The 25,908-nt window shown below is 45.6% G+C and overlaps 1 protein-coding gene and 1 long non-coding RNA gene across 3 annotated transcripts in view; one reads left to right on the top strand and one right to left on the bottom strand.

The window, feature by feature from the left end:
• Positions 1-17,778, top strand: part of PARM1 (prostate androgen-regulated mucin-like protein 1) — a 111,677-nt gene extending 93,899 nt beyond the window's left edge. For both annotated transcript variants that reach the window (XM_030313678.2, XM_030313679.2), the window contains 2 exons: positions 102-180; positions 13,616-17,778. In XM_030313678.2, coding sequence (XP_030169538.1) covers positions 102-180; positions 13,616-13,700 — 164 coding nt within the window. In that variant the 3' untranslated portion in view covers positions 13,701-17,778. The remainder of the gene's footprint in view (positions 1-101; positions 181-13,615) is intronic.
• On the bottom strand, positions 16,565-21,662 carry LOC115512549. Its single transcript, XR_003968420.1, has 3 exons — positions 21,647-21,662; positions 21,018-21,025; positions 16,565-16,646 (listed from the first exon to the last, which is right to left on the bottom strand). It is a non-coding gene; the product is annotated as an uncharacterized LOC115512549 (long non-coding RNA).
• Between the last annotated feature and the right edge of the window lie 4,246 nt (positions 21,663-25,908).

The raw sequence follows: 25,908 nt of genomic DNA, 5'->3' as shown, positions 1-25,908 counted from the left end.
AATTAAGATCCTGGGTTTCATGCTAGCTCTGACTTCTGTGCAGACTGATCTGAAACGAATGCCCTTCCTTCATCTCTCTCTGTGCCTCTCCTCCTCCACAGGCAGCATCGCCGCCATTACGGTGACTGTCATTGCCGTCGTATTGTTGGTGTTCGGAGTTGCAGCGTATCTGAAGATCAGGTGAGACGCACCACACTTTCTTCTTTATGAAGAAAAGGATTCCATTAGAGCTGGATTGCTGAGTGCTTGTTTCCTGATACGTACTTAGTTCTTGGAAATCCTGGCAGGGAAGTAAAAGTGGCCGGTGCACTACACATTGGACCGGAATAGATGGTACAGTATCTGAATGTTGGCAAAGCAGAATAAATAAGCAGAATAAATACGCGGCACGATGACGTAACGGGACAAGAATGAACCTGTAGTCAGGAGGCTGAAGCCTTGGCCCTCTGCCCTTAACTACCCCCTTTACCCTGAGAAGGCCACCTGCCTCCTGGACCTCAGGTTCCTCACTTGTGAAGTGGGTAGAGGCATGAGCTCAGTGGTTCCTGAATATCGACGTACGGAACACTGATGTGTGGCTGTGTACCCGGTCGATAAGGAGGTTTTCACGGGTTCTAAAGCAAAAATGTTGAAAATACACGGAAAGTGTAGTGTATTCTCTATAAAATGGGGTTTTCCCCTCTGAGATTATGTCCTATCTTTGGTTTCAAAATATCTCCTCTTTTATGAAATGAAGGTGATCACAGATGGTAGCTGAGGTTTTACTTGCCCTAGTCAAATAGAAAGTTGCAGTAGACTATGAGCGCCCACTTTTGTTGTCTCCTGCTTTGTGAAATCCCAACGGCTCAAAACCACGTGACTTACACCGAGGGTCCTCACGGCGAAAACATGCCTCATGGCAAGCAGCAGTCTTATTCACCATGCCAGTCTGTGCGGTGCCTCTAATAAGGGACAGAAGGGCACGTGCAGCCATGGTGAGAACAGCCCCTCTCTGACCTCCAACCCATTCTCTTCTCAACAGCTGGAGCCATCTTTATGGTGGCCCTTGTGCTCCCTCCCTTAAAAGCCCCCAGTGGCTTCCCCCTGCACTGAGAGTTAAGTTCTAACCCTTCAGCTTGACCTTCAAGGTCATTCGAGGGGCCTGCCTTACCTCTTCTCACTCATCACACGTCTCCCTCCTAACCACAGAGCCACAGGTGTGCTGGCTGTCTGCCCAATTCTTATAGACTATGCCAGGCTCTTTTTCTCTCCAGGCCCTTGGCTCTGGCTGGTCCCCCTCCCTGAAGGCTTTTCTTCTAGCTGCCTCTCATGCAAAGCTTTCACATCACATCTTCCAGAAGTCTTCCTTTCCAGTTTGGTGCCCTTGTTCTTTACTGTCTAAGTGCCTCATTACTTTTGTCCTGGCTGTTAATCACTGTCTAGACGCACTGTTGAGTGTCCGACTTCAGCTCAGGTCACGATCTCGAGGTTTGTGAGTTCGTGCCCCGCGTCAGGCTCTGTGCTGACAGCTCAGAGCCTGGAGCCTGCTTCGGATCCTGTGTCTCCCCCTCTCTCTGTCCCTCCCATGCTCATGCTCTGTCTCTCTCTGTCTCTCAATAATAAACAAATGTTAAAAAATTAAAAAAAAAAAAATAAAAAAGAATATCTAGTCACTCAGGCACTGCCGTGCACACACATGTACACTCCTCACTGGTTTTTCTTCTCCTCAGCTGTGCTTCTTCCTCAAGAGGCACACATCCGGGGCTTCCCTCCTGGCCTGCTTGCCTCCGTGGATCTCACGGACTTCATTTATCACCTCTATCACACTTCACATGTCTCCGTGGCTGCCCTGTCTCGTTTCCCCTGGCCACCCCAGCCCAAACCAGCACTCACCAACTCTCCCGCCTCTTTCCCTTTTTTTTTAAATGTTAATTTATTCATTTTTGAGAGAGAAAGAGAGAGCACAGGGGAGGGGCAGAGAGAGAGAGAGAGAGAGAGAGAGGGAGAGGGAGACGGAATCCCAAGCAGGCTCCACGCAGTCAGCACAGAGCCCAGTATGGGGCTCAAACTCACAAACTGTGAGATCGTGACCTGAGCCAAACTCAGGACGCTTAACCGACTGAGCCACCCAGGTGCCCTTCCGCTCCTCTTGCCCTGTTATCTTCCTCCATCTTTTGTTCTAAATTGTGCACAGGATCAATCGAACGATGGTGTTAAATATGAGAGCGCCTGGTACTATCACTTGTATCTAAGGTACAAAGCACAGGAAAGCCAGGTTTCAAAGAGAAATTGGAATTAAAGTGCCAGCGTCACCTGTGTCTAAAAGCTTTTATAAGAGCATCTTTGTCTCCTTCGTAGTTTAAAAAATCTTTTTCTCCATTAAGTCTGTATTTCCTTGACCAGAAAACTTAACTTTATGAATTATATCTTACTAAATGGTACTCTTTTCCAGCTGGTTTCCTTACTAGTTTATCACTGCAGATACACCATGTTAATTCTGAGTTAAGTTGGCTTTTATGAACTAGTCTGGGGACCTCATTCCCTCTTTGTAGCCAGTTTCTCCGTGTTGGGGTGGGAGGAGGCAGAAAAGGAACTTTGAGAAAAGGGTAAATTTGAGAACCATTCTGTTGTCACAGTGGTGAGTTTCTTAAGGGCTGTGTCACAAAAAGTGTAACGTCCACTGGAATGTGGAGTGAAATAAAACACTCTCCTCTCGCCATGCACTTGCCAAAAAGGATCTTGAAAGAATCTAAAGACTCTTCATCTTGACTCCAGGCGAGAATTCAAGATTACTGTCTCAAACCACTGACTACAGACAGGCAGTCTAGAACCATGATTAAAAATTAGACTCCAGGGGCTCCTGGGTGGCTCAGTCGGTTAGGGGTCGGGCTCTTGACCTCGGCTCAGGTCGTGATTTCACAGTTCATGGGTTCAAGCCCCACATCGGCCTCTGTGCTGACAGTGTGGAGCCTGCTTGGGAATCTCTCTCTTTCTCTCTCTCTGCCCCTTCCCCACTCATGTCCTCCGTCTCTCTCTCTCTCTCTCTCTCTCTCTCTCTCTCTCAAAATCAATAAATAACCTTAAAAAAAAAATTCAGACTCCAGAAGCAGGGAGACCTCGGTTTGAATCCACACTCTACCACTTCTTAGAAGGCTCTGGTGTGACCTGAAAATGTCACGGAGCTTCACGAGCCCTCACTTCTCCCTCCCCCGTAAAAATAAGGGCCACGGTATTAACTACTTGGTAGCATTGTTGGGAAAATTAATGGACCTTGCTTCCCAGGTACCTAGCACTGCCATCATCATCACCATCATCATCAAAGTTGTCAGCGGGAAGGGCTCTCAGTGGAACAGGTGCATTCTAGTTCGTGAGCATTAGCGGTGTGCCAGTTACCCTTCTAGCACTGGGGTCCCATCAGTGATGAGACACAGTGCTCCCATCGCAGAATGTACTGTGTTTGGAATATTTTGCTAGCAGGTCATAAAAATTGGTTCTAATGAGTGCTGATTAAAATTGCATCACGTTTTATTTTAAAAAATTTAAAGTGTATCTTCTCCGGACATTCTCAACACAAGGTGAACTCGGTGAATGATTACACTGAATTCGTCATGGCTTCCCTCCCCGTGTAGGCCCTCCGTCTTAAATGTAGAAAGGCCCCAGTGGTATAGGTTTGAGGTTGTTATTTATCTTTGGGACTACACATTTAAGGATGGGTAAAGTGATCAGACCCCTCTTTAGAAACCCCCTAAGGAAAACCCCTTTCTGCTGCTCTGTTAATTATTTTGGCAAAACGATAACATAAGGAGGTTAAGAGCCCTCGTGCATCTTAAGGCTGGGCTAAAAGCGCTTCAAGTGTTGTTTTGCCAGATTCTTGGAAAGCCCCACTGATCATTCATCAAAAATACATTTGGCTAAATCGACAAATGTGTGTGTGTACGTGCGTGTGTGTGTGTGCATAGGGGCCTGCCTGTGTGCATGCATGTGTGTGTGTATACCTAAGGGCGGGTGTTTCCTTGGCTGGAAGTTTATTCCATTTCTATCATCCCCGATTTCTGAGAAATAGAACATGACAAGCGGTCTGTTTTCTGTGGTCTTTCAGCTCACTTGGCTTGGGCAGAAAGTGACTGAAATCACAGCCCGTGAGGGAACCATTAGTTGCTGGCGTGTGACCACGGGCTGTCACCCTGGCCCAGCCAGTGTCCCTGCAAATGCAAAAGAAGTGTCTGCCTCAAAGGGCAGCCTCACAACCAGACGAGGGGCACGTCCTGTCAGCTCTGCCAGCGGTGGCTCAGTAGTTGCCCCTTTTCCTAAATCTTAATTCTCTCTGAAGGCGTTGGTAAATTCAGCCATCTCTTTCCACACTCCTGTTCTTCAGGGACCCATGACCTCTAGTTTTGTCACAATACCCCCCGCCTAGGGAACCATCTCTTTCTGTAATCTAAGCCACTTTCGGAAGCGACGTAAAAATGAGCTGCCCTGAACCTTCCAGGGCTCTTCTCTATTACCGACCCCGCATTTTAGCTTGCAGTGGCATCGTGCGGAGGGAGGAACATGGGCTTTGCGGTCAAGTTCAGCACTGACCCTTTTACTTACTATTTAAGTGGCCTTGGACAAATGATAACCTCCCTGATCCTGAATTTCTTCATGTGCAAACATCGAGTGGAAAACACCCTTCTTTCAAGGTTCTTTTGAAGATGAAGTGGAGTGATGAACGTACGGCACCTGCAAAGACCATGCAGCAGGGTGGTTAAGAACATGTGCTCTAGGGCAAATGTGTTACGCACTTTGTGATCAGTTTTGTGTTCTTTAACTGTATATAGTTATATTTATATCAGTATTATAGTACTAATACCTAACTCAGTTTAGGTAATACAACTACCTGACTACTACTAATACCTAGTACCTAGCTCGGAATTGGTATGAGGATTAAATTGTACCAGAGAGAAACCTTCAGCACCGGGTTCAAGGTGAGCACGATGGAAGGACGACGTCCTGTCACTGTAATGGTTGTTAATGCAGCGCTTACTACTTAGGTGCTCAGTAGAATGGTAGCGGCCAACAGTCCCATTGGGTAGGCAGGGATTCAAAGGAGAGGGGAGAGGAGAGGGGGGAAGATGACACAGCAGCTCCGTTTTCCAATTACACGCCGATGTACAGACTTCCGTGTTCCACTTGGCGGTTTCAGTTGTGCTGCTTCTAAACGCCCGTGCGGTTGCATCCACGTTACATGTTCATAAACAGAAACCATCTCTGAGCACTCTTGATCTCAGGGCCTGTTTGCAACTTTAAAAGGAAGCAAGAGCCCTGCCTGCCTCTTGCAGAAGGGTGGCTTTAATTAGTGATGATTGAAGAACGAGGTAAGTCGGGTTTGCTGTGTTTAAATTGGCTCAAAGCTGTTCTGCCACGAGATAATCCCCTGTGCAGGAGACCGTATCTGCTATCGCCAGCAATGTGGATGCTGCTATAATTAGGTGTGGGTAACCCACACAGACAACAGGGACTGTTCCCATCACAAAAATAAATGTGATCTTGATTTCGAGACACGACAGGGCATTCTCTTAGAAGTCACCTGTCTTGCTTGAAGTCTTTCAGTGACCACATTTTATACAACGGGATTCCTTTTGGATGTTGGTAGGTTTGAAGAGTAGGGCCCAGCCATAAAGTCTAAGGTCTTCTAGAATCTGTTACTTGCGGGTTGACTTTTTTCGGATCAGCTTTTGGCATTCCGTAAGTCTGACTGACTTGATTCTGTACCTCGGTGGTTCTGAGACTTTAATGTGCATAAGAATCAATGGGGGGGCGGTAATTAAAAACACGGTTCCTTTTCATGTGATCGCCCGGCAATGTTAGCAACGCCTCCTAAATGTTCCCCCTAAACCCAGTTTAGTAATGTTCAACCTTATTTGACGGAAGTTCAAAAAAGGGGAAGATGTTCAGACGTGATACTAGACAGAGTCTTCATGAAGGAAGTGGGTCTTAAATGAAAATGAAATTAATTTAGTACCCTGTATTTTATCCCCAGGATGTGTCCATGGCTTATCTAAGTAAAGTTAGGCGCTCCCTGTCTGTCTGCTTAACAGGAAAAAAGGCTTTGATGGACATTAGGCAGCTCACTGTCATGTTCCAAATCAGCATATTTAAGCTTAGCAACCAATTTAATCCATCTATAGGCTAATACCAATCTGAGAAAACATGTAGGATTAGAAAATACCAATCTAGGGGCGCCTGTGTGTGGCTCAGATAAGTGTCTGACTCTTGATTTCGGCTCAGGTCATGAGCTCATGGTTCATGGGATCAAGCCCCTTGTCAGGCTCCACGCTGACAGTGTGGAGCCTGCTTGGGATTCTCTCTCTCCTCTCTCTGTCCCTCCCCCACTCATGCTTGCTGTCTCTCTTTATCTCTCTTTCTCTCAAAACAAATAAATAAACTTAAAAAAGAAAAGAAATTACCAATCTATAAAAATGTTTATGATTGGAAAAATTTGTATTTCTATCTGAACTCCTTTATATAATTGTTTCACCGCTTTTTCTTCTTCAAGTGCCTTCCTTGTGACCATTGTCCCCGTTCCTATATCTGTTATTCATGGGTCTTTAGAATAAATAAATTTCAAGACATTCCCCCCCCCAAAACAAAAACAAAAAGCACCACCGTGGTTTCCTGGGGCTGGTCCCCATAGGTTCTGATTCCGTGTGGCAGCTCACAGGTGAGGCCAGTGCCGCTGGGTGTGAGAACCATACTTTGAGTGATCCTGATCTACCCCCATCTCCCAACACACCAGACACACACATTCTAGATACAGTGCCCCCCGCTGGTTCATGTCTTGGCTACTTTCGACAGGTTGATCCCTCGGGCACAGGTGTTTGGCTCACCTCTCTTTTATCTGCCTAATTCCAGGTTGTCTATCTCAAAAGAGACTCTCTCTGGGAAGCCTCCCTCCCACCCTCTCCAGGGTGAGTTCCTAGCTGCACACCTCTCCTTTGTACCACTCCGTTCCCTGTCCTGGAATCGTTGTATTCTTGGTCGGGCTCCTCCACTAGAAGGATAGAAAGCCCTTGGCATAATTGTTTTATAAACAGTTCCTGGCTGAGTGAATAATTCTGGGTAGGAAAGTTTAGGGTGCAGTGGGCAGTGTTCATTTATTCCAAATAAAGGGAAACTAGATTTAGAGGAGGGGAAGCTCTGGGAATCTATGAAACCATACACTTCGTTAGTGACCTCCTGACTCTGAACTTGTTTACAAATAAACAAGTGATGAGAGCCTGCCAGTATGATACTGGCAGATAATTTTAAAATAAAAAATAAATTTCATCTACTCCTTCAAAGTAAAGGTTATTTTTTAAAAAAATTTTATCTTAGAGCATGTGCAAGTGGTGGGGGCAGAGCGAGAGAGAGAAAGAGAGAGAGAGAGAGAGAGAGAGAGAGAGAGAATCCCAAGTGGGTTCCACGCTCAGTGTGGAGCCTGATGTGGGGCTGGATCCCACTACTCTGAGATCATGACCAGAGTTGAACACTCAACTGACTGAGCCACCCATGCGCCCCAGTAGAGGTCGTTACTTAAAGATAAATTTAAAATAGGTGCTCTTTAAAAGAAACCCAGAACATGGGAAGAATACCTTGAAAATCAATGTTTGGAAAGTTTCCATTATTGGGATTTTAGTAGAAAGGCAGAAACTGATTCCTAAATTAGAATACTCATTCTGCCACTAACTTGCTTCAGGAACTGTGGGCAAATAAATCTACCCCTAAGAGTCACAGTTTTTCTCGGCTCCAAAACTATAGCTGACAATGCTAATTCCCTAGTTTCGACAAATGCACCATGGCTAAATAAGAGGTCAATATCAAGGGAAGCTGGGTGGGGGCCATATGTGAATTCTTTGTACCATCCTTGCATTTTTTCTATAAATCCAGAATCATTCCAATAAATAATTTATTTTGAAACAATCGTAGTTCAGTAGCTACCACACAGATGTGTTGTTTGCTCCTTCCTCAGAGCCTCTGCACTCCTGTTCTCTCTGCCTGTGCAGTTCCTGGCGGGCCTTCACATGGCCCATCCCACACCTGGTTTACCTGTCTGTTCAAATGTCATTTTAGTGAGACCTTTTCTGATCACCAACCATATTCGTGGTTACAGTCCCCACCTCACGTTTGGAACTCCTCATTCCCCTTCATTGCTTTGTTGTCTTCTGTTGCACATATTACCATTCGTCCTATTATTTTTCATGTCTTATTTATTGTGTCGGCCCCCAGGAGATTGTAAAGTCCCTTAGGACAGGGATCGTGGCCGTTCTCCCAGCTCCAGAATCGGGCCTAATAGATCGTAAGGTTTCAGTGACTACTGAAATGAAAGGAGCCAGCCAGGGAGATGACAATCAGAGAAAGCCACCAACAGAAACAAAGGAGACAGTGGCAGCTGCACCGAACTGACTTTGCAAATGGATGATAAGAGTCTGAAGGCTTAATTACCAATGACTAATGAGCTGCAGGTTAGGCTGTGTTTTCCCAGCACTAAGCCATATCTTTTTCATCTTTACATCTCTTCTTCTTAGCACATAATAAGAGCTAACAATTGAATGGCAAGACTCACTCCTCGACTAAAGAGGTGAGAACTTTGGGAGGTGTCACAATAAACAAAGCTGGACCCTTCATTGAGAACTGGGGTTGATTCTTACAAAGGGGAAGGTGTTTTCTTTCCTTTTTTTTTTAATATGAAATTTATTGTCAAATTGGTTTCCATACGGCACCCAGTGCTCATCCCAACAGGTGCCCTCCTCAATACCCATCACCCACCCTCCCCTCCCTCCCACCCCCCATCGACCCTCAGTTTGTTCTCAGTTTTTAAGAGTCTGTTATGGTTTGCCTCCCTCCCTCCCTAACTTTTTTTTTCCTTCCCCTCCTCCACAGTCTTCTGTTCAGTTTCTCAGGATCCACATAAGAGTGAAAACATACAGTATCTGTCTTTCTCTGTATGACTTCTTTCACTTAGCATAACACTCTCCAGTTCCATCCACGTTGCTACAAAGGGCCATATTTCGTTCTTTTTCATTGCCCTGTAGTACTCCATTGTGTATATAAACCACAATTTCTTTATTCGCTCATCAGTTGATGGACATTTAGGCTCTTTCCATAATTTGGCTATTGTTGAAAATGCTGCTGTAAACATTGGGATACAAGTGCCCCTATGCATCAGCACTCCTGTATCCCTTGGGCAAATTCCTAGCAGTGCTATTGCTGGGTCATAGGGTAGATCTAAAATAAGTTTGTTTCAGCACAAGTAAAACACCTCATTCATTTTCAAAGACAATGGAGTTCCGTTAAGTACTGATGCTACAGTTGTCTTAAAATAGGTACCATTTTGCAGTTGTGGAAAAGGCCTCAAACCACAAACGTCACCACCACAGGTACCAGTTGTCACAAGGCATCAGCAGTTAGGGAGGAGGGGAGTAGGAAGGGCTGCTTCCTGTTAGAGCCAAGCCATTTGAGAAGGAAGCCGCGAAGCCAGGGCTTAACATAAATCACTCCCTGTTTTGTCCTCCCCGGGTTCTGCTGTTAGCTCCCTAAACCATACAGTACCGCAAAAGGGCACTGACAGCAGAGTGCCGTTGATTCACAGGGCCTGTGAGCACGGTGCTGGGTGCTTTGAAGCCACATCGCTGCATGAGAGAAATTTAGCTATACTTCTCTTTCCTCTCCCTACAATTAAGGTCAAAGTGATGGCTTTGACCCTTTGTATTCTTTAATAATATTTTCACTTTGCCGCGGTTACACTGCACGATGAATTGCCACAGGCCAGACTAATCCCTGCTGGTATCGACCAAGCAAACTCCATATACACTATTTATCTGTACCTGATGTAAGCACTCGTCATCAAATATTTATGAAAGAGCCACCGCAGTAAGAGCAACATACTAGATGTCCAGAAAATTCAAAGGAAGGTAAGACGTAGGCTGCCCCCAAGAGGTTTACCATCTAAGGGAGCCAAAGCACAGCAGTTAGAAAATGCAGCTATGTTGAATGGTACCAGTCTTCATGAAGTTGAGTAAAGAAAACCGCCTCGACCTGACAGCGGTGACATTCGTACAGACTGCTATTCGGAGTGAAATTAGGTGAAGCGGTGTTGCAGAACAGGGCCAGGAGACCAGGTTTCAATAGCAGCTCTACCATTAAATCACGTGGACAGAGTCACGTAGGTTTCTTAAGCCTTACCTTCCTAATCTTGAAAGTGAGATTGTTTTCACCTCTTGGACGCCACGAGTACCGATCTGAAGCCTCCCGATTTTCATCTAAAACGTGCATGATCTAAGAAGTTCTGACCTAGAGAGATAGTTTAAAAGGGTCATTGTTCTCCTCTTACCCCTCTCTGTCTTTTCTTCTCTCTCTCTCTCTCACACACACACACACACAAATGTGTTTGTCTTTCTCTCTCTACAGTATTACACGATTTATCCAAACCTGGCTGGGATCCCAGCACACCCAATTCTTCTTGTTTAGCCTTGTTAATATATTGAAACAAGCTACAAGTTCAGTACATTCCCACTTATGGCTTATCTCTATCTCTTGCTTCACTTTCCTCATTTATTGGTAATTTATTCAACTCCCTGTTCATTCAAATGAGAAAGCAAAGAAAAATGAAAGTAAAGATCTATCTTTTGCTTTTATTTTCCTAGTATTGATGTCGTGAATGTCTCTTAGAAAACAGCAGGTTCAGGGAGGCTCTGATCAAATAGTCTTGCCTGAAAATAACAATAAGCAGTAAAACCTGATGACCGAGAGAGTTTTAATCCTCTGGCCCCACTCCAGCACAATATTTTTTTTTTTAATTCAAATAACAATAATATCAGAAATGGGTTTTTTAACTATGCCTGGAGTGTAGTTTCAGGAGTTCTTGGTGGGAAGGAGGCTTGCTTTTCACTCAGTGCCCTTTTCCACTATTTGCCGTGTGCTTGTGTACGTTTCATTATAATAAAAATTAAACAGCGATACTGGCCAACATTTACTGTGCATTTACTATGTGCCAGGCCTTTTATATGCATTACTTCATTTAGTCCTCCCACCAGCTCGAACACATTTTAAGTTTCTCCATTTTATAGATGAATAAACAGGGGTTTAAAAACATATTCAAGGACATGCATCTATTGACCCAACTGATACTTTATGGGAATAAAATTATATGGTAGATGTAAAATGCTGTGAGACGTTATATTACCATACAAAGGCGAAGCAGGAGTACCCTATCAATATCGGAGCAAGTTTATTAGGTAGATGTTGGCCAGGCGTGCAACAGTAAGTCATGCTGAAATCTAGGCTGAGCTCCAGTCCTATAATCCTGAGGTTTTTACTAGTTCATTCTATAGCTTCCATTTCTCAACCGTCCCATTGAAGGATTTGTTTGAGGCTGGAGGTGTTAAGTGTGGGGGAGGTGTTGGCGATGCATAGCCTGTGACCTTGTTTACCAAAACTGGCCTCCCTTAATCCCTGTCCATCAGATCCAACGGTGTGTTATTTCTGGTCTCTTTCCTTCTCACACCTACAGAAATGAGTGTGGGCCGTTAGGGGAAACAAAGCACATGGTGGAACATTCTCAAATTTCCAGGTGCATCGGCTGGGTGAGCTGAGCCAGCTCTCAGAATTTTGAGGTCTAAGAATCTCAAAACGAATTCAGCAAGGGCCTGGCTCTTTGCAACAGATCTTCTCTTTTCAAATCCCTGGTATATGTAAACACCATATAGAAGAGCGACAGCAATTATGGTAGCCAGAGATGTAAGTGTAACGCACGCTTTCTGTGCCTTTCAGATTGTATTTTCATTTTGTTCAGTTTTCACGTTGAGCCGAGAAAAAAATTGGGGGGAGGGAGATAGGGGGGCCACATTTTGCGTGTCCTATATATAGCAGACATGATTTCCAGTGGCCAGGTGTGATAATTCACACACTAGCATGAACCTCAGAACCACTCTGTGTTTCATTTTGTGGTGTTCTCCCAGTCCTGACATTAGTTTTAGCCGTAAAGTGATGATAATCCTCCCTGGGAAGCTTCTGTCTTGGGAACAGATTGGCTTTTCGGGATGTAGTTTATTTCCAATCACTGTTTCTTCCACAAACAGTTATTAAGGACTTATTATGTGCTGGATATTCTCCGAGGCTTTGGAGACGGTGCTAAGAACAAACAAAGTAGGCAAATCATCCATATTTACAGTTTCGTCAAGGGAGGCAGCAATAACAAAATAAACAAGTAAATTATATAGTGTGTGAGAAGGTGATGAGTCCTATGAGAAAATCAAGCCAGGGGTGCCAGGGGTGGGGGGGTGGGAATTGCAAGTTAAATAGAGCTCTTAAGGAAGGCCTCACTGGAAAGGTGACATTTGTGCAAAGATTTGATAGAGATGAAGGAATGAACTGTGTGGACACCTGGAGGACAGCTGTTCCAAGCTGAGGGAATGGTACATGCAAAGGCCCTGAGGCAAGAGGGTGCCAGACATGATGGGAAGGAGCAGGGAGGCATGGTTGGAGCAGAAAGAGCGAGAAGGACTGGAGTAGTAGCTGATGTGCTCAGAAAAGTAACGGGACAGATCCCGAAGGGCTTTGAACACTGTTGTAATAACTTTGGCTTTTACTCTATGAGATGAGGACCCACTCCAAGGTTTTTGGTTTTTTGTTTTTTAAATGTTTATTTTTGTTTGAGAGCACAAGCTGGGGAGGGACAGAGTGAGGCAGAGAGAGAGGGAGACAGAGGATCCAAAGCAGGCTCTGTGCCAACAACAGACAGCAGACAGCCTGATGCGGGGCTCGAACTCGTGAACCTCAAGATCATGACTTGAGCCAAAGTTAGAAGCTTAACCAACTTAGCCACGCAGGCGCCCCACCACTCCGAGGTTTTAAACAGAGGAGTGATCACTGTTTGATTTCAGTTTCTTATAGAAATAATATTGTGAGACAGGTTCCCAGAATAACCTATCAAAGCCTGTTAAGCCCATATTGCCATTGAACTGAGGGGTGCTAATCGGACTCTGGGAAGCTGAGCTCAGAGCTCGGGATCCAGGAGGTAGGAATCTGATTCATAGCTCAGTTGGGTGACTTTGTGCACGTCAGTCAACAGCTCGCTCTGAGGGAGAAATTTTCCCCAGCAGAAAAATAAGCAATACCTGGTCCATGGCCTTATTTTGAGGACCCTCAAGTACGAATGGAACACAGAAGCATTTTGTAGATTGTAAAACACTATGTGCTGGTCAGGAGGGGTGGAGAGAGGAACAGTGGTGTCATTATTATTTCTGGGGAAACTGAGTCCAGGACTTAAGCGAAATGCCCGAATGCAACATTCCCTTTGCCATTACTTCTTATTAAGTAGCCATAGGAATGGGTCCCCCTCCTTCTCTAGCACTGGAGGTCAAGGAGAGGGACAAGGACCCAGCTGGTCTCAGTGGAAGGTGCCAGCTGGGTTCCCAGGTGAGCAGGTGAGCAGTTCCCAGGTGGTAACTTCCAGGGGTTTGTGGACTGAGGCTTCCACGGCTGGTGGGTGCAAGCATCCTGTCTCCCCTCGTGAGGGCCCTGGAGGCCTCCCCTGCTCAGGCTGTCGGGCCGCCGTCGGCTAGCCCCAGACGGCCAACTTCTCCAAATAACCACAGCCCTCTCCTCCTCCCACCAGGCATTCCTCCTACGGAAGGCTTCTGGATGATCACGACTACGGATCCTGGGGAAACTACAACAACCCTCTGTACGACGACTCCTAACGAAGGAACGTGGCTGGGATGAGAAATAACTGTTCTTTATTTATAAGTGCTTTCCCAGTAGAATTAATACAAGTACCTGATGCGCATCGCGCGACAATCTTAAGCCCTGTTTTGTTGGTTTGGTTGTTTTGTTTTCCTCCCTCTCCTCTGGCTGCTGTAACTTCCCCTTTCTGGTACAAAAAGAATCTTTGTTTTAAGGTGAGTGGAGGCTTATCTGCAGCCAAAATGGGCCAGCCTGGAGCCGGAGCCACAGGCCAGACCACCGTGGTGGAGGCTTCTGGACCCACCACAGGATCCACTGGAAGAGGGACTGAGGGCCAGGGATTGAGCTGTTTTGTGTCGGGGGGGGGGGGGGTTCCTTTGGGAGGGACTTTTTGTTTGTGGCATTTCTTATACTTTTATTTAGGAAATTCTATTAAATCTCAGTGAGGGGCAAGGAAATGAGTACTGGGAGGATTTCGCCCCGCAGGTGAGGAAGCAGGGGCTGCTCGGATTCCTTTTTAATCTGTTTTTACCTAGTTGTATCTGACAGGATGCCTGCTTGGCTCTACAAGCTGGATCCCGGCTTCTTCACTGCCTCATTAATGGAAGAGGAAACTAGAAGGTGACCTGGAGGAGGCCAGCAAGCCGAAGGACAGTAGCATGTTGCTGTCAGAGCTCAGCGTGCCCTCTTATCTGTTCTCCCCTCCAGGCCAGCCATCTCTGCTAAGGATGCTCATTCTAGTCGGCTGCGGCTGGGATCGCGGCCCCCAGGCTCTCCGTGGGAGAGGGCTGTGACATGAGTTTAGTTATCGGAGAGAAAGGGGGAGCGTGTGTGCGAGTGAGCGTGCGGTGGGGCAGTGGGGGAGGCTGGGAGGGCAGGCTGGGAGCAGACAAGCACTGAGTGCCGCGTTAAGGAAACTAGGAATCGGCCCTCAATAACTAACAGAGTCATCCACTGCTTGGAGGGGCGTCTGGAATCCTTGCTTTATACCCATGAAACAGCTGGTCCACTGCCTTCCGGTCTGTTGGATAATGGCTGTAAACTTTTTTTTTTTAAGGGTAAAGGCATTAGTCTATATGCAGTTGTTCAGGGAGGCAATTCCATAGGAAACAGACACCATGAGTAATCCGTGCATTCTTCCCATACACTTACCTCACTAATTCTGCCCTTGAATTAATGAGCACTCTTAGGTATACAGTCTTAAGACCCTACAACTTGAATTTTGAGAAGGAACCGATCATGTTTGCAGATATCCATTTATTGCAGGGGTTCTCAACCGGCAGACAACTTTGCGTCCCCCAGGAAACATCTAAAAATGTCTTGTGACATTTTTGAGTGTCACAACTTGGCGCTCCTAGTAGGTAGGGGCCACAGATCCGCTAAACAACCTACAGGGCACGGGCTAGCCCACCGCAACAAAGAATCATCTGGCCCCAAATGTCAATAGTACGGAGTTTGAGAAACCATGAGTTACTGAAATGCCCATCGTTAACAGGACACTGCCAGAGTAGTAGTATTTTTTCTTTTTAATTAAATGAAACAATTTGTTAAATTGTTATCTAAAAAGTATTTAGTTTGTTGGCTTATGGGTTGTTTTGACATGCGTGGCTGGCTGTGTATTTCTGTGTTCTCTAGATAGCTTTATTTCATGGCTCAAACTCTATCCTCCCGTAACACCTGATGTTAGCAAATGGCATCTCATGTCCTGATTGGAGTGGGAAACTTCCATGGTTTGGGAAACATAAATTGGGCCCTGTTTCAGAATGTGTTCTGTTGTCCCACAGTGTTTTAAAAGAACTTGAAATGGGATCAGTTTTTCTTTCTAAACTCGGACCTGCTGCCATGGCTCTGTTTGGTTTCCAGAAACTTGACCCTCGGGTCAACCTGTCACTCACTGTGGTCCAGCAAGTACTGACATGAAAACCATTGTTGCCACGCTATTCACAGTTGCCAGGAGGGTTCCACTTTCCACAGCCTGCCATCCCACACTCTGCAAAGAAATTATTCTTCTTATTAACAATTTAATGTTTATTTCATTTTTGAGAGAGAGAGAGAGAGAGAGAGAGCGTGAGCACGTGAAGGGCAGAACACAGAACTCGAAGCAGGATCCAGGCTCTGAGCTGTCAGCACAGAGCCCGATGCAGGGCTCAAACTCACGAACCGTGAGATCATGACCTGAGCCGAAGTTGGATGCTCAACCGACTGAGCCACACAGACGCCCCTGCGAAGAAATTATTCTTAAATTCCTTCCATATCAAAGGAGAATGAGCAACCCCCAGAGGTATTTTACAATAGGACTAGGTAATGAGAAGTAGAGTGCCAAGAATTCTGGTATCTCTGATTTAAAAAAAAAAAAAAAGTGGACATTCTCAGAAAAACGGCCAGGGATGACCAGTGGTGCCCCCTCTGGCCGTGATGGGCCTGAATAGTTGTCTCTCTTCCCTACTGTCATGCCCTTTATAAAGCCTAGAGGCTCTCAGTTTAGCAAAGGACAATTCAGTAAAAACAGAATATCCCTTTTATTTTCTCCCTCCACAAACATTTTGACAAAATGTCCATGAAACACCTTCAAAGCGGTGCTCTTCTGGATAAATACTGGGTCAGTCATTATGCTGGGTCAGAGGGACCAACCTCTTCCCAGGAAAAGCTGACCAGTTATGAACCACGGACTCAGTAACATCTGTCCTAACCAAAGTCTTCTGTTGTTCAAGAGCGATTGGTGGGTTTGTTGCTCCTGTTACTTTCCAAATCCTTATGGCAAAGGGAGAGATCTGGACCTCAGGAAGATCTGTTCGGCAAGGTGACAGCTTCCCATAAAAACTAACACTCTGTGTTATGTCAGTATAAACTACCATAGGTTGAACCTTATTTTGCCAAGTGCATTTTTTTTCTGAGTTGGCCAAAGAATTTGAACAACTGTATTCAACATAGGTTGCTTAACACACACACACACACACACACCCCTGAAATACATGCTGATAATTGACGCCTAGACATCAGAGAGTCTGTTCAGGTCTACCCAAGGGAAATAGCTTCAGTGGATCTAAAGCAACCACATTCCTTCCAGGAATAGGACTAGGTCAATAAAGCAATAGAAAGTCAGAGCAGGAGGGAGGCAAGCAGCCTCTTCGAAACCACAGATTGCAAATGATGAACAGTGGGATCCAACTTTGTCTTCTTTTCTCCTGGCCCCAGTGAAGTCTCTTGCCCTCCCTGGATGTCTGTCTTCATTTCTTAAATGAGGGTGTTGCTTTCACATTGACCTCACCCCACACTACCTCACAAACGTGTTGTGAGGATTAATGAAACGATGTCTAATGTTTTCAGTTTCTGGAGAAAAGATATTTATGGACATTTAAAGTATTACGCAGATATATATAAGGGATCTCAGTTTCAGTTTCTTGTTTGTTGTGATACTGGTGTGTTATTTTCACTTACATCTATCAAGCGACAGCTGTTATCGTAGCCACATCAGGCAGCTGTCATAGCTATGAGCTACCCCCCGTGCTGCTGACTGACTGCAGGGTTAGCTGTGCCCGGGACCAGAATGGTTTCTGTCTCCAAATGAAAAGATGTCCCAGGACATAGGTCTCCCGGACTACTGAGTTAGGATCCAGGAGGTTAGGGTAACACAGTATAGATACCTGAGCACTAACAGCGGTAGACCTCTGGCCTTCACCACCCCGAAGTTGTTCTGGGTTCTTTACGGAGTTGATTCTGGTTTGAAGTCATCTGTTTGCCCTTTGTCCTGCTTGCAAGGGTGCATGGTTCAAACCCTCACGGGTGGGAAATGAATTTTGCAACTGGGCCGTGTTGATTTGCACGTTGATTCACTGATTCACCTTCTTTGCCTTTAACCTCCTGTTGGCAAATGAATGTACCATTTCAACTTTGATTTTAAAGCATTAGTTGATACTGGTAATAGTGCTAACCAGAAGACCCTTGCCAGCTTGCTTTCTTGGGGTGAGTTAGCCAACATCACTTAAAAGATGGAAAGATGTGCAACTTCTTTGATATTTGATGTCATTGTACCTACATTTGTTGTAAGACATATTGCATACTAATTATATCAATTAAAGTTGTTAAAAGCCTGCATCTGACAGTAGTGATTCACATTTTGATATGTTTTGTTATTCAAGCCATTGAGTCGCTCTGCTCATGTTAAGTAGCCTTGACTTGTTCTTAAAGAAAATTTACCCCACATCAATAAATAGCATTTTCTGCACGGCAGGAAGGCTTCTCTGATCTTGAAACAGAATTGAAGAGTGTCAGAAATGAAACTTTCTAAGGAGTGATTTTGCTCTTAACAATACACCACGTCTTAGAAAGTAGATGTAAGAATAAACACTTTGATTCAGTAAGTAGGCAGTGAGAAAAACTCAAGTCTTATTAAGGCATATTTGACATCAGCAAGTACATTTGATGCTTGCTGGCTCTCCTTCAAAAAAATTAAGTCCATCATACCCATCCTGACAGTTAAAGAGCAAGCAATTTCAATCATTCAGAATAGACCATCAACCCTCAGAAGCTAACCAAAGATTATTCTGATTCTGAGGAGAAGAACGGCAACAAGATGCATGCATTTTGCAACACAGGAGAGGAACGGAGCCACCTGTAAGCTAGAGCAAGTTGATTTGATGATGTGAAACTTAAGGTCAGATTTCATAAGGTTAGGTGCCTGGTTTCCAGTGGCACGACGTGGAGGGTTGACTGGGAAGAGTCTAGATGAAAAAACAGGACCAGACATCAAACAGACCCTTTCCTGTTGATGATTCAGCCATTTTTTTGAGGCCCTCCATGGCCACAAAAGCAAGTAACCAGTCCATGATTCCAACCAAGCTTGTCTGAACAGAATCAGTCAGAAAGCACTTTGAACATGCATGGAAAGAAACGGCCTAATGGGAGGTGTTTACATATTATGAGTTATTTGGTCCCCATCAATATATTTTCCTATATGATAGCTTTTCCAAGTCAGATCATAATATGTTTCAAGTCTTTAGTAAGCTATCTGTGATGTTTTACTCTCCTAAAATTCAGTAGTACTCACCCAGCTCACCAATAGCTGGCTATATTTTGATGTTTGTCAGAAAGCATTGAGTCATAAATGACCATCGAAAAGCAATGATCAAATTGGGAAAACGCCTGTAAGCAGTACGGTCTCTTCTTTTAAAGGACCTAATCTATGACAAGTACAGAATGGACTCCATTTGTAGCACTAAAGCAGCATTAATCCATTGGAGGCAAGAAGTGTATTGTGTTCCTATTTTAAGCAAGATACTGAATATTTACTATAAAACAGAAGGAATGTAGTATCCATTAGGAACTTTGGGTACCTGTGGGCATTGTCTAATGTAATCCTTGGATCAACTCAGTGATCACTACACTCTCTCCATCTTACAGATGTGGAAACTGAGGTGCCAGGATACTCCATTCACTCACGCATGTACGGACTCCTTCCATGTACTCCGCAATGAATAAGATGGCCCCTGCTTGCCAAATATTTACAGTTTAGTAAGTGGCAGAAGTGGAATTCAAACCAGGTCGGTCTGCTGCCAGAGCCGTTGGTTATTTTCCACTCAAGGGGCTGGTTTCCTATCTAAATATAACCCAGCTCTTAAGACTCTCACACCTTCTACTAAAATGGGCCCTTCCCCGTCTTGTGAGGTACCCCCCTCAGCTATTTTAGGTGATCTGGGGGGGGTCTGGCATGCAGCCCAGAGAAAGCCCAGTCAGGTCCCAAGCACATGTCCCCTGCCAGGCACTGTCACCTTTCTGCCAATTCATGCTGCCCTGCTGGGCTGTGTTCTCTGCCAAGGAAGAGACTGCCTCTACTTACCCCCTTCTGTCAGAGCACAAACACTGGCCCGACTGTCTCCCAGAGTTTAGTGAAGAACCCCCCTCTTAGCTTCCACTTGAAGCCACCCCGCTCTCCGTAGGAGACAAGCGTGAATCCCCAGCAGCGTGGACTAGAAATTCTAGCCTCAGAATGTCTTCCCCTTTTGCCCTCTTGTTCCATTATGTCACTGACTTGTCTTTCCTTGGTATCATCATCATAATGGCTTATTCTCACCTAACACTTACAATGAGCCAGATACTGTTCCAAGTACTTTACGTGGGTTAACATCGCAAGGGGGTAGATCTTATTAATACAGTATTCCCATGGTACTGATGAGAAAACTAAGGGCCAAAGGTGTCGAAACTTGCCCAAGGTCACACAGCTGGTAAGTTGTGGAACAGAATTCTGGTGCCAACCGTCAGACTCCAGAGTCCATGCTCTTGACCGCTGCCACAGAGCCCTCACTCAGTGCCCGAGTTTCCTGCACATACACTCAGCCAGACATCTGTGTTTGAATCCAGTGTGGCCGAGGCCAGGCACCCGCTGCAAAAGCAAGGCCCCTACCTGAAGGGAGGCTTCTAGAGTCACCACAGGGGCCCCCTCGTAGGGCACCTGGCCTGGCAGACTCTGGGCTCCCTCTGTCAAGATTCTGGTCCTTCCAGACAAGGTCACCCACCTGACAACCTCCAGCTCAACAGCAGGGGACTCCAGGCTGACCCTTCTCTTGTCACGAGGCCCACACAGTAGCTGTGGTGAGACAGTGCAGAGCACTCCTGTTCTCCCACTAGCCGTGTCTGCCTCGGCACTTGGACAGAACTCACCACAGCAAACACTGCTGGGCAAAGTGCTGAAAAGCTCAAGCCCGACGGAAGCCAGGGGCCGTCGGGTGGTGTGAGAGACAAATGCTCACCCCTGGCCCCCATGCCAGGACACTGAGACCTGCCACAGGCGTTCATCGGGGAAAACAACAAACACTTGCCCGTGCGTTCCTGGAATATATAAGAACATCTGAACACAAAGCTAAGGATTTCACATAGAAATCAGTCTTGCACAAACTTTTTAAGAGCAGGAAGAGAAACGGGTAGGGGAGCCATAGCAGGTAACTGCTGAAATTCTTGGGTCTCTGGGAGGCTGCCACTGTCTCAGGCTCCAGCAGTGAGGCAGGGGGTTCTTAAGAGCTCACTGGGGAGCCCCAGCTACCCCCACACCTGCCAGCAATGGTCTGGAGAATGACTTTCCCTTTTTTCCATCTTTCCTATCTCATGTGAGAACGTCTTATGGACAAGCTCTAGCCAGAACCCTGTAGGAAAGGGAATTGAAAGAAATGCGGTTCCCAGCTTCCCCTCTGTCCTGCAAAGGAGACCTTAGACAAGGTGGTGAGGATACTGAGCTGAAAATAAGTGAGCACAGTCCACCCTTCTTACTCCAGATTACAACTTCCCTCAAGAGGAGAGTAACAACATCATTTTATCCCTAAGGTGATGCAACTGTCTCTTACACACTCACCTGCCCCCTAAAAAGAAAGACACAGTATTCCATGTGTGACTTGAGCTCTGGGAACATTTACTCCTAGTCCAGATGCAATCTTCCTTTGATAGCCAATGACTTATATGCCAACTTATACGATTAACCACTTGATATTGGATAAGGGGCGGGGGCGGGGAGACATGGCAGGGATGAAGGAGAGAGGAGGAACTGATGAATACAAATAACAAATAGGTTGTAGGTAGATTAGACAAATAGAGAGATAGGCAGATACAGAGATATATCAAATTGAGGAAGAGAATAACACATAGTTACAAAAGACTTCCTTTCTGCAACTGATCACTAGACCTTGTTGGCACTGAGAACTTTCTTCTTCCACTAGCCTTTGCATGTTCTTTTACCCTGACATCTTATGTTTTAGCCAACGTCTCGTCTGGTCATGGGTCTTTACATGGCAGGGTGACTCAAACTTTCTGCCAAAATGTGAGTAAAGCTTGGGGACTGGAAAAGAAAGGGTGCGACTGAACTGGACCCTACAAACAAATGAACATGAGAGAGAGAGATGCGTATGTGGTCCATATATACCAAATACTCTCCCTTCCCTACTTTTCTTGCTCTTTTCTCTCTCCACCCCCACCTCACCCACACACACACACCAAACAAACAAACAAAAAATAGGGTAGAGAAGGGGTTCAAAACCATTGTCAACACTTAGGTTGCTGCATGCAAGAGCCCTGGGTCATTCCACACCCCCCATCCACCCACCAACTCCTCCCTACCCTTCATCTCTGCTTGGGGTCTTCTGAGGAGAATAATGCATTCTTCAGAAAGCCAGAACTTGATAAAAACATCTGCTAGGAAGAGAGGGGGAAAGTAAGAGCGAGATTTCCTTTCAAAGTTCCACCGGCCATTCCTCCCTCCACATCCCACCACCAAGCCCCCTCCTTCATCTCCCCTTGTGAGGAAACACCTGGCTGCAGATGGTCTTGCTGAACCATGATAACAAGCTCTGGAGCCGATACTCGATGAAATGAAATACATTTAACTTACAGGATGAATAATCCCCGATGGCAATTAATCTCCAGTCCTGAGGCCCAGGGGCTGCATGAGGGGCTGTGCTCTCTCCTTCAGAACATTCATTTCTGGAAAGCAGCCAAGTTCACTAAGCAGCCCTAATCATGGGGCACAGCCTGGGAACCTTTGCCTTTGCCTCCACCCTCCAAGGGTTCCCAGCAATACCTGGCTGTTGGCCTCCTCTCCTCTATAATGGAGAGGCTGGATTTTACGTCTGTCTCCCCTAGGCCAGTTTCAATGCCCCTATGAGTTCAGGTAAATTCCTGAACTAGCTCCTTTGGGGCTGGACATCTGAGCTATCCAGGGAGCTGACAGGTGGCTCTTCAAAAAAAAAAAAAAAAAAAAAAAAGTAAAATCACTCTTTCCTAGCCTCTATAATCTCCTGGAAATGAGGCAGCTGGTTCCCTGTGGAATAACAGGCTCTCAGTCCAACCAGAGTCAAAACCATCGACACAGGAGAACGGGTAGGCTAGAAATTCTGCCCCACTTTGTATCCTTTCCCCTCGGTTCCTTCTCTGTGCTTAGGACACTAGCTGTAAGAAGAGAGGGGGCCGTGGGAACCCCAGGCTGCTACCTGGTAGAAGCATATGGGACTAGAGATCAACAGAGAAGCAGTTGTTCATTGAGAGCCTCACTGTTTGCTCCATTAAAGGTCCCGTGGATTCCACTAAGGAATAGCCTGTGGTGGAACTGTAGCATTGGAAGCAAAAATTTCATTCATTCACCACTCAACAAACAGTATTCGTGTATACATTCTAGATGTATAAACAAATGAAACAAGACATGATCCCTAAAATAATACTCATCCTCAAAATGCTTTCAATCTAATAATAAAAACAGTGACTCCACGCAGAGTGATGGGTACCTTGGTAATGTACAGGGTACTCTGGGAGCGCAGAACAGGATGTAGTAGTAAGATCTGAAAGTGTCCTGACAAGTTTGGTTTCATCTTCCTCATTCCCAGAGATCTCTCTGGTCCTCAGTCCCCTACCATCTGCCTAATGAATTTCCTGGACCTGAACTTGCCCTCTGGGCTGTTCCTTTGAAGATCCATCCTTTACCATTAGTCCAAGATTTTATCTTAGAAATCTTACTTGCTCTTTCTAACTGACCCGTTTGAGCCAAGGGTACTGGCTTCTCCCCAACCTGGACACTCCCAGATCAGCCCGTGCTTCCAGTGTTTGTCATGGCCCAGTGATGCCTCGGGCTGGAACTCGGTAAGTATTGTTCTCTCTCACTGCAGAAAGCAAGCCGGAGAGTGAGGAGGGGGCAGGGAGAGAGAATGTCATCCTATCCTCATCTTGCCACAATTTCCTACAGTAAAAATTCACTAAGGTTCACCAAGGAGTTTAACTGGCCTTCCTGACTGTGTCGTCTGATGGAAGAGAGGAGGACAGAAGGGAAATGGCCTGTGTTGAATGCCTGTTAAGTGCCTACATGGTGAGGAAGGGTTTTTTAGAGACCAGAAAATTGAGGCTCAGAAAGGTTAAGTGAACTTCCCATGGTGACAGAGCTAATAAGAGGCAGAATCTTGATTTCAGCTCTGGACCTTCTTATTCCCAAGTCCATGTTCTATCTAGATGATGGTGCTTCTCAAACTTTAATGTGTACACAAATCACTGGGTTGGGGGGGTTCATTAAAATGAAGCTTCGGGGGTGCCTGGGTGGCTCAGTCGGTTAAGCTTCCGACTTCAGCTCAGGTCATGATCTCACGGTTGGTTTGTGGGTTCGGGCCCTGCTTCAGGCTCTGTGCTGACAGCTCAGAGCCTGGAGCCTGCTTTGGATTCTATGACTCTCTCTCTCTCTTTCTGCCCCTCCCCTGCTTGCACTCTCTCTCTCTCAAAAATAAATAAATAAAGTCAATTTAAAAATGCAGCTTCTGATTCACAGGTCAGGGAGAAGGGGTGAGAATCTGCATTTGTAATAAGCTCCAGGTGGTGCTGATGCTAGGGGTTCCCCGCTGCCCCCTGATGTTGAGCAGTAAGGCATTGGAAGAAGCAGCTTTCTAACTCATAATCCCAGGTAGACCCCAAGGGCCCGACAGGGAGCCATTCTCAATAGGGCCAATACCACTGCCCCTTACCCACGGGTAGCAATGTGTGGCAGCATATTTGGGTTTTGTTTTCTGCTTGTTGCCATGACTGGTGCAGTTACCAGCATTTCGTATCTGGGAGTAAAGGATGCTAGAAATCCTTCAGTGGATGAAATCATCCACAGTTGATTTTCTTGGGACAGCCCTACATGATGCAGACTGCCTCACCTAAAATTTTCCTAGGATCTTCATCAAGGAACCCTGAACAGCAGCTGGGGGTGTGCACACTACTTTCAGGTGCCATCCCTTTGGCTGCCTCATCTCCATTACTTGTTCTCTGTCATTGGAAACATCAGCGCTGCCCTCCGGCTGCTCTACTCCACACTGTTAGCACCGACAACTGCCCTACAGGAGATCACTGCACACGCATGAGTGCATGTTGACGTCCCGCTTCCTCGAACTCCAGCGTTGCAACAGAAAGGACGATCCAGGACGGGCCTAATCAGAGAGAGGTATGTTCACATATTGTCTGGCACCCCTAAAGAGTCCAGGGATGCTGCTGTTACACAAACGTGGGCATCTTTGGAAGGCACGCTGGCCAGCTAATAAATGCGTATGTTGCACTCCACGACAATTTCGAAGGGTATACACTGAGAAAATGAGAGAGGAGCTGACATCTGCTAAGCCTCTGCTCTTTGCCAGGAAACGGACAGATGCTTTACGAATATTGTTTCACTGCAGCCGTGGCATGGATTAGACACAACAAACTCAGACTCTAGAACTAGAGTGTCTGGGTTTGAATCTCACCTCGGCTAATTACCAGTTGTATTGCCTTAAAGACAATATTTAACCTCTCAGGTCCTCAGTTTCTTCATCTGTAAAATGGGGATCAGAATGGTATATGCCTCGTGGGCCTATTATGAAAGTTAAATAAATTAATACCTGAAGAGCACACAGCACGGATCAAAGACTATAAAAGCATATGTTTGCTAAATATGATAGCCATATAAGTGAGTTTTCCATATTTTACCAAGGAGGAAAAGGAGGCTTACTCAAGTTCATGTACCTACACTATGGTACAATCCGTCTGATCAATCGTAATAAAAACTAATATCCAGTGAGAACTTATCATGTATGAGACACTATCCCAAGTGGTTTACTAGCATCAACTCAATTAATCCCCACAACCACCCGAAAAGATAGGTAGTCTGAGGAAGCTGACTTTCCTGAGGGTACGTATTTGGTTAGTGGTGAATCCGGGAAGCCCTGGGAACTGGCTCTGAAGCCTGGGTGCCACAGCTCCAAATTTCATGCTTTGCCCAGCTCCTCACCTACCCCTGTGGTCATTTACAGTACCCAGCACTGAGCTAGACTTCTTTGGGATAAAACAAAGTAAAAGTCACGATAATTACTTTCAAGTTAGTAATTCAATGCTATTATCTTCATCTTCTTGTAGGATAGGTTGTTGGCAAAAGCAGCATATGAAAATAGACCTGCAGCTACATCTCAGTTCTGTCAATCACACACTTTAAAGACCCCAGGCATGTTACCTAATCTTCCTGAGCCTCAGATTCCTCACCTAAGAAAAAAAAGTGTAAATGGCAATCATTTCTTGGCAATCGTGTTTATAAAGACTAAATAAGATCCTTTATGCGTAGCGCTCAAAAACCATTACCCCCATCTCTGCTCTTCCCCTTCTGTGTCTCAGAAGGAATGACAAACTGGAATTAGAAATGCAGATATGACTGACCCATGATATACAATAAAGTCTCTGGATGACAGCTAAGAGTCCCATGTT

Source organism: Lynx canadensis, chromosome B1 (genome assembly GCF_007474595.2).
Source record: "Lynx canadensis isolate LIC74 chromosome B1, mLynCan4.pri.v2, whole genome shotgun sequence".
NCBI lineage: Eukaryota > Metazoa > Chordata > Mammalia > Carnivora > Felidae > Lynx > Lynx canadensis.
Note: the sequence above shows the minus strand (reverse complement) of the source record. Positions and strands in the feature narration are given on the sequence as shown.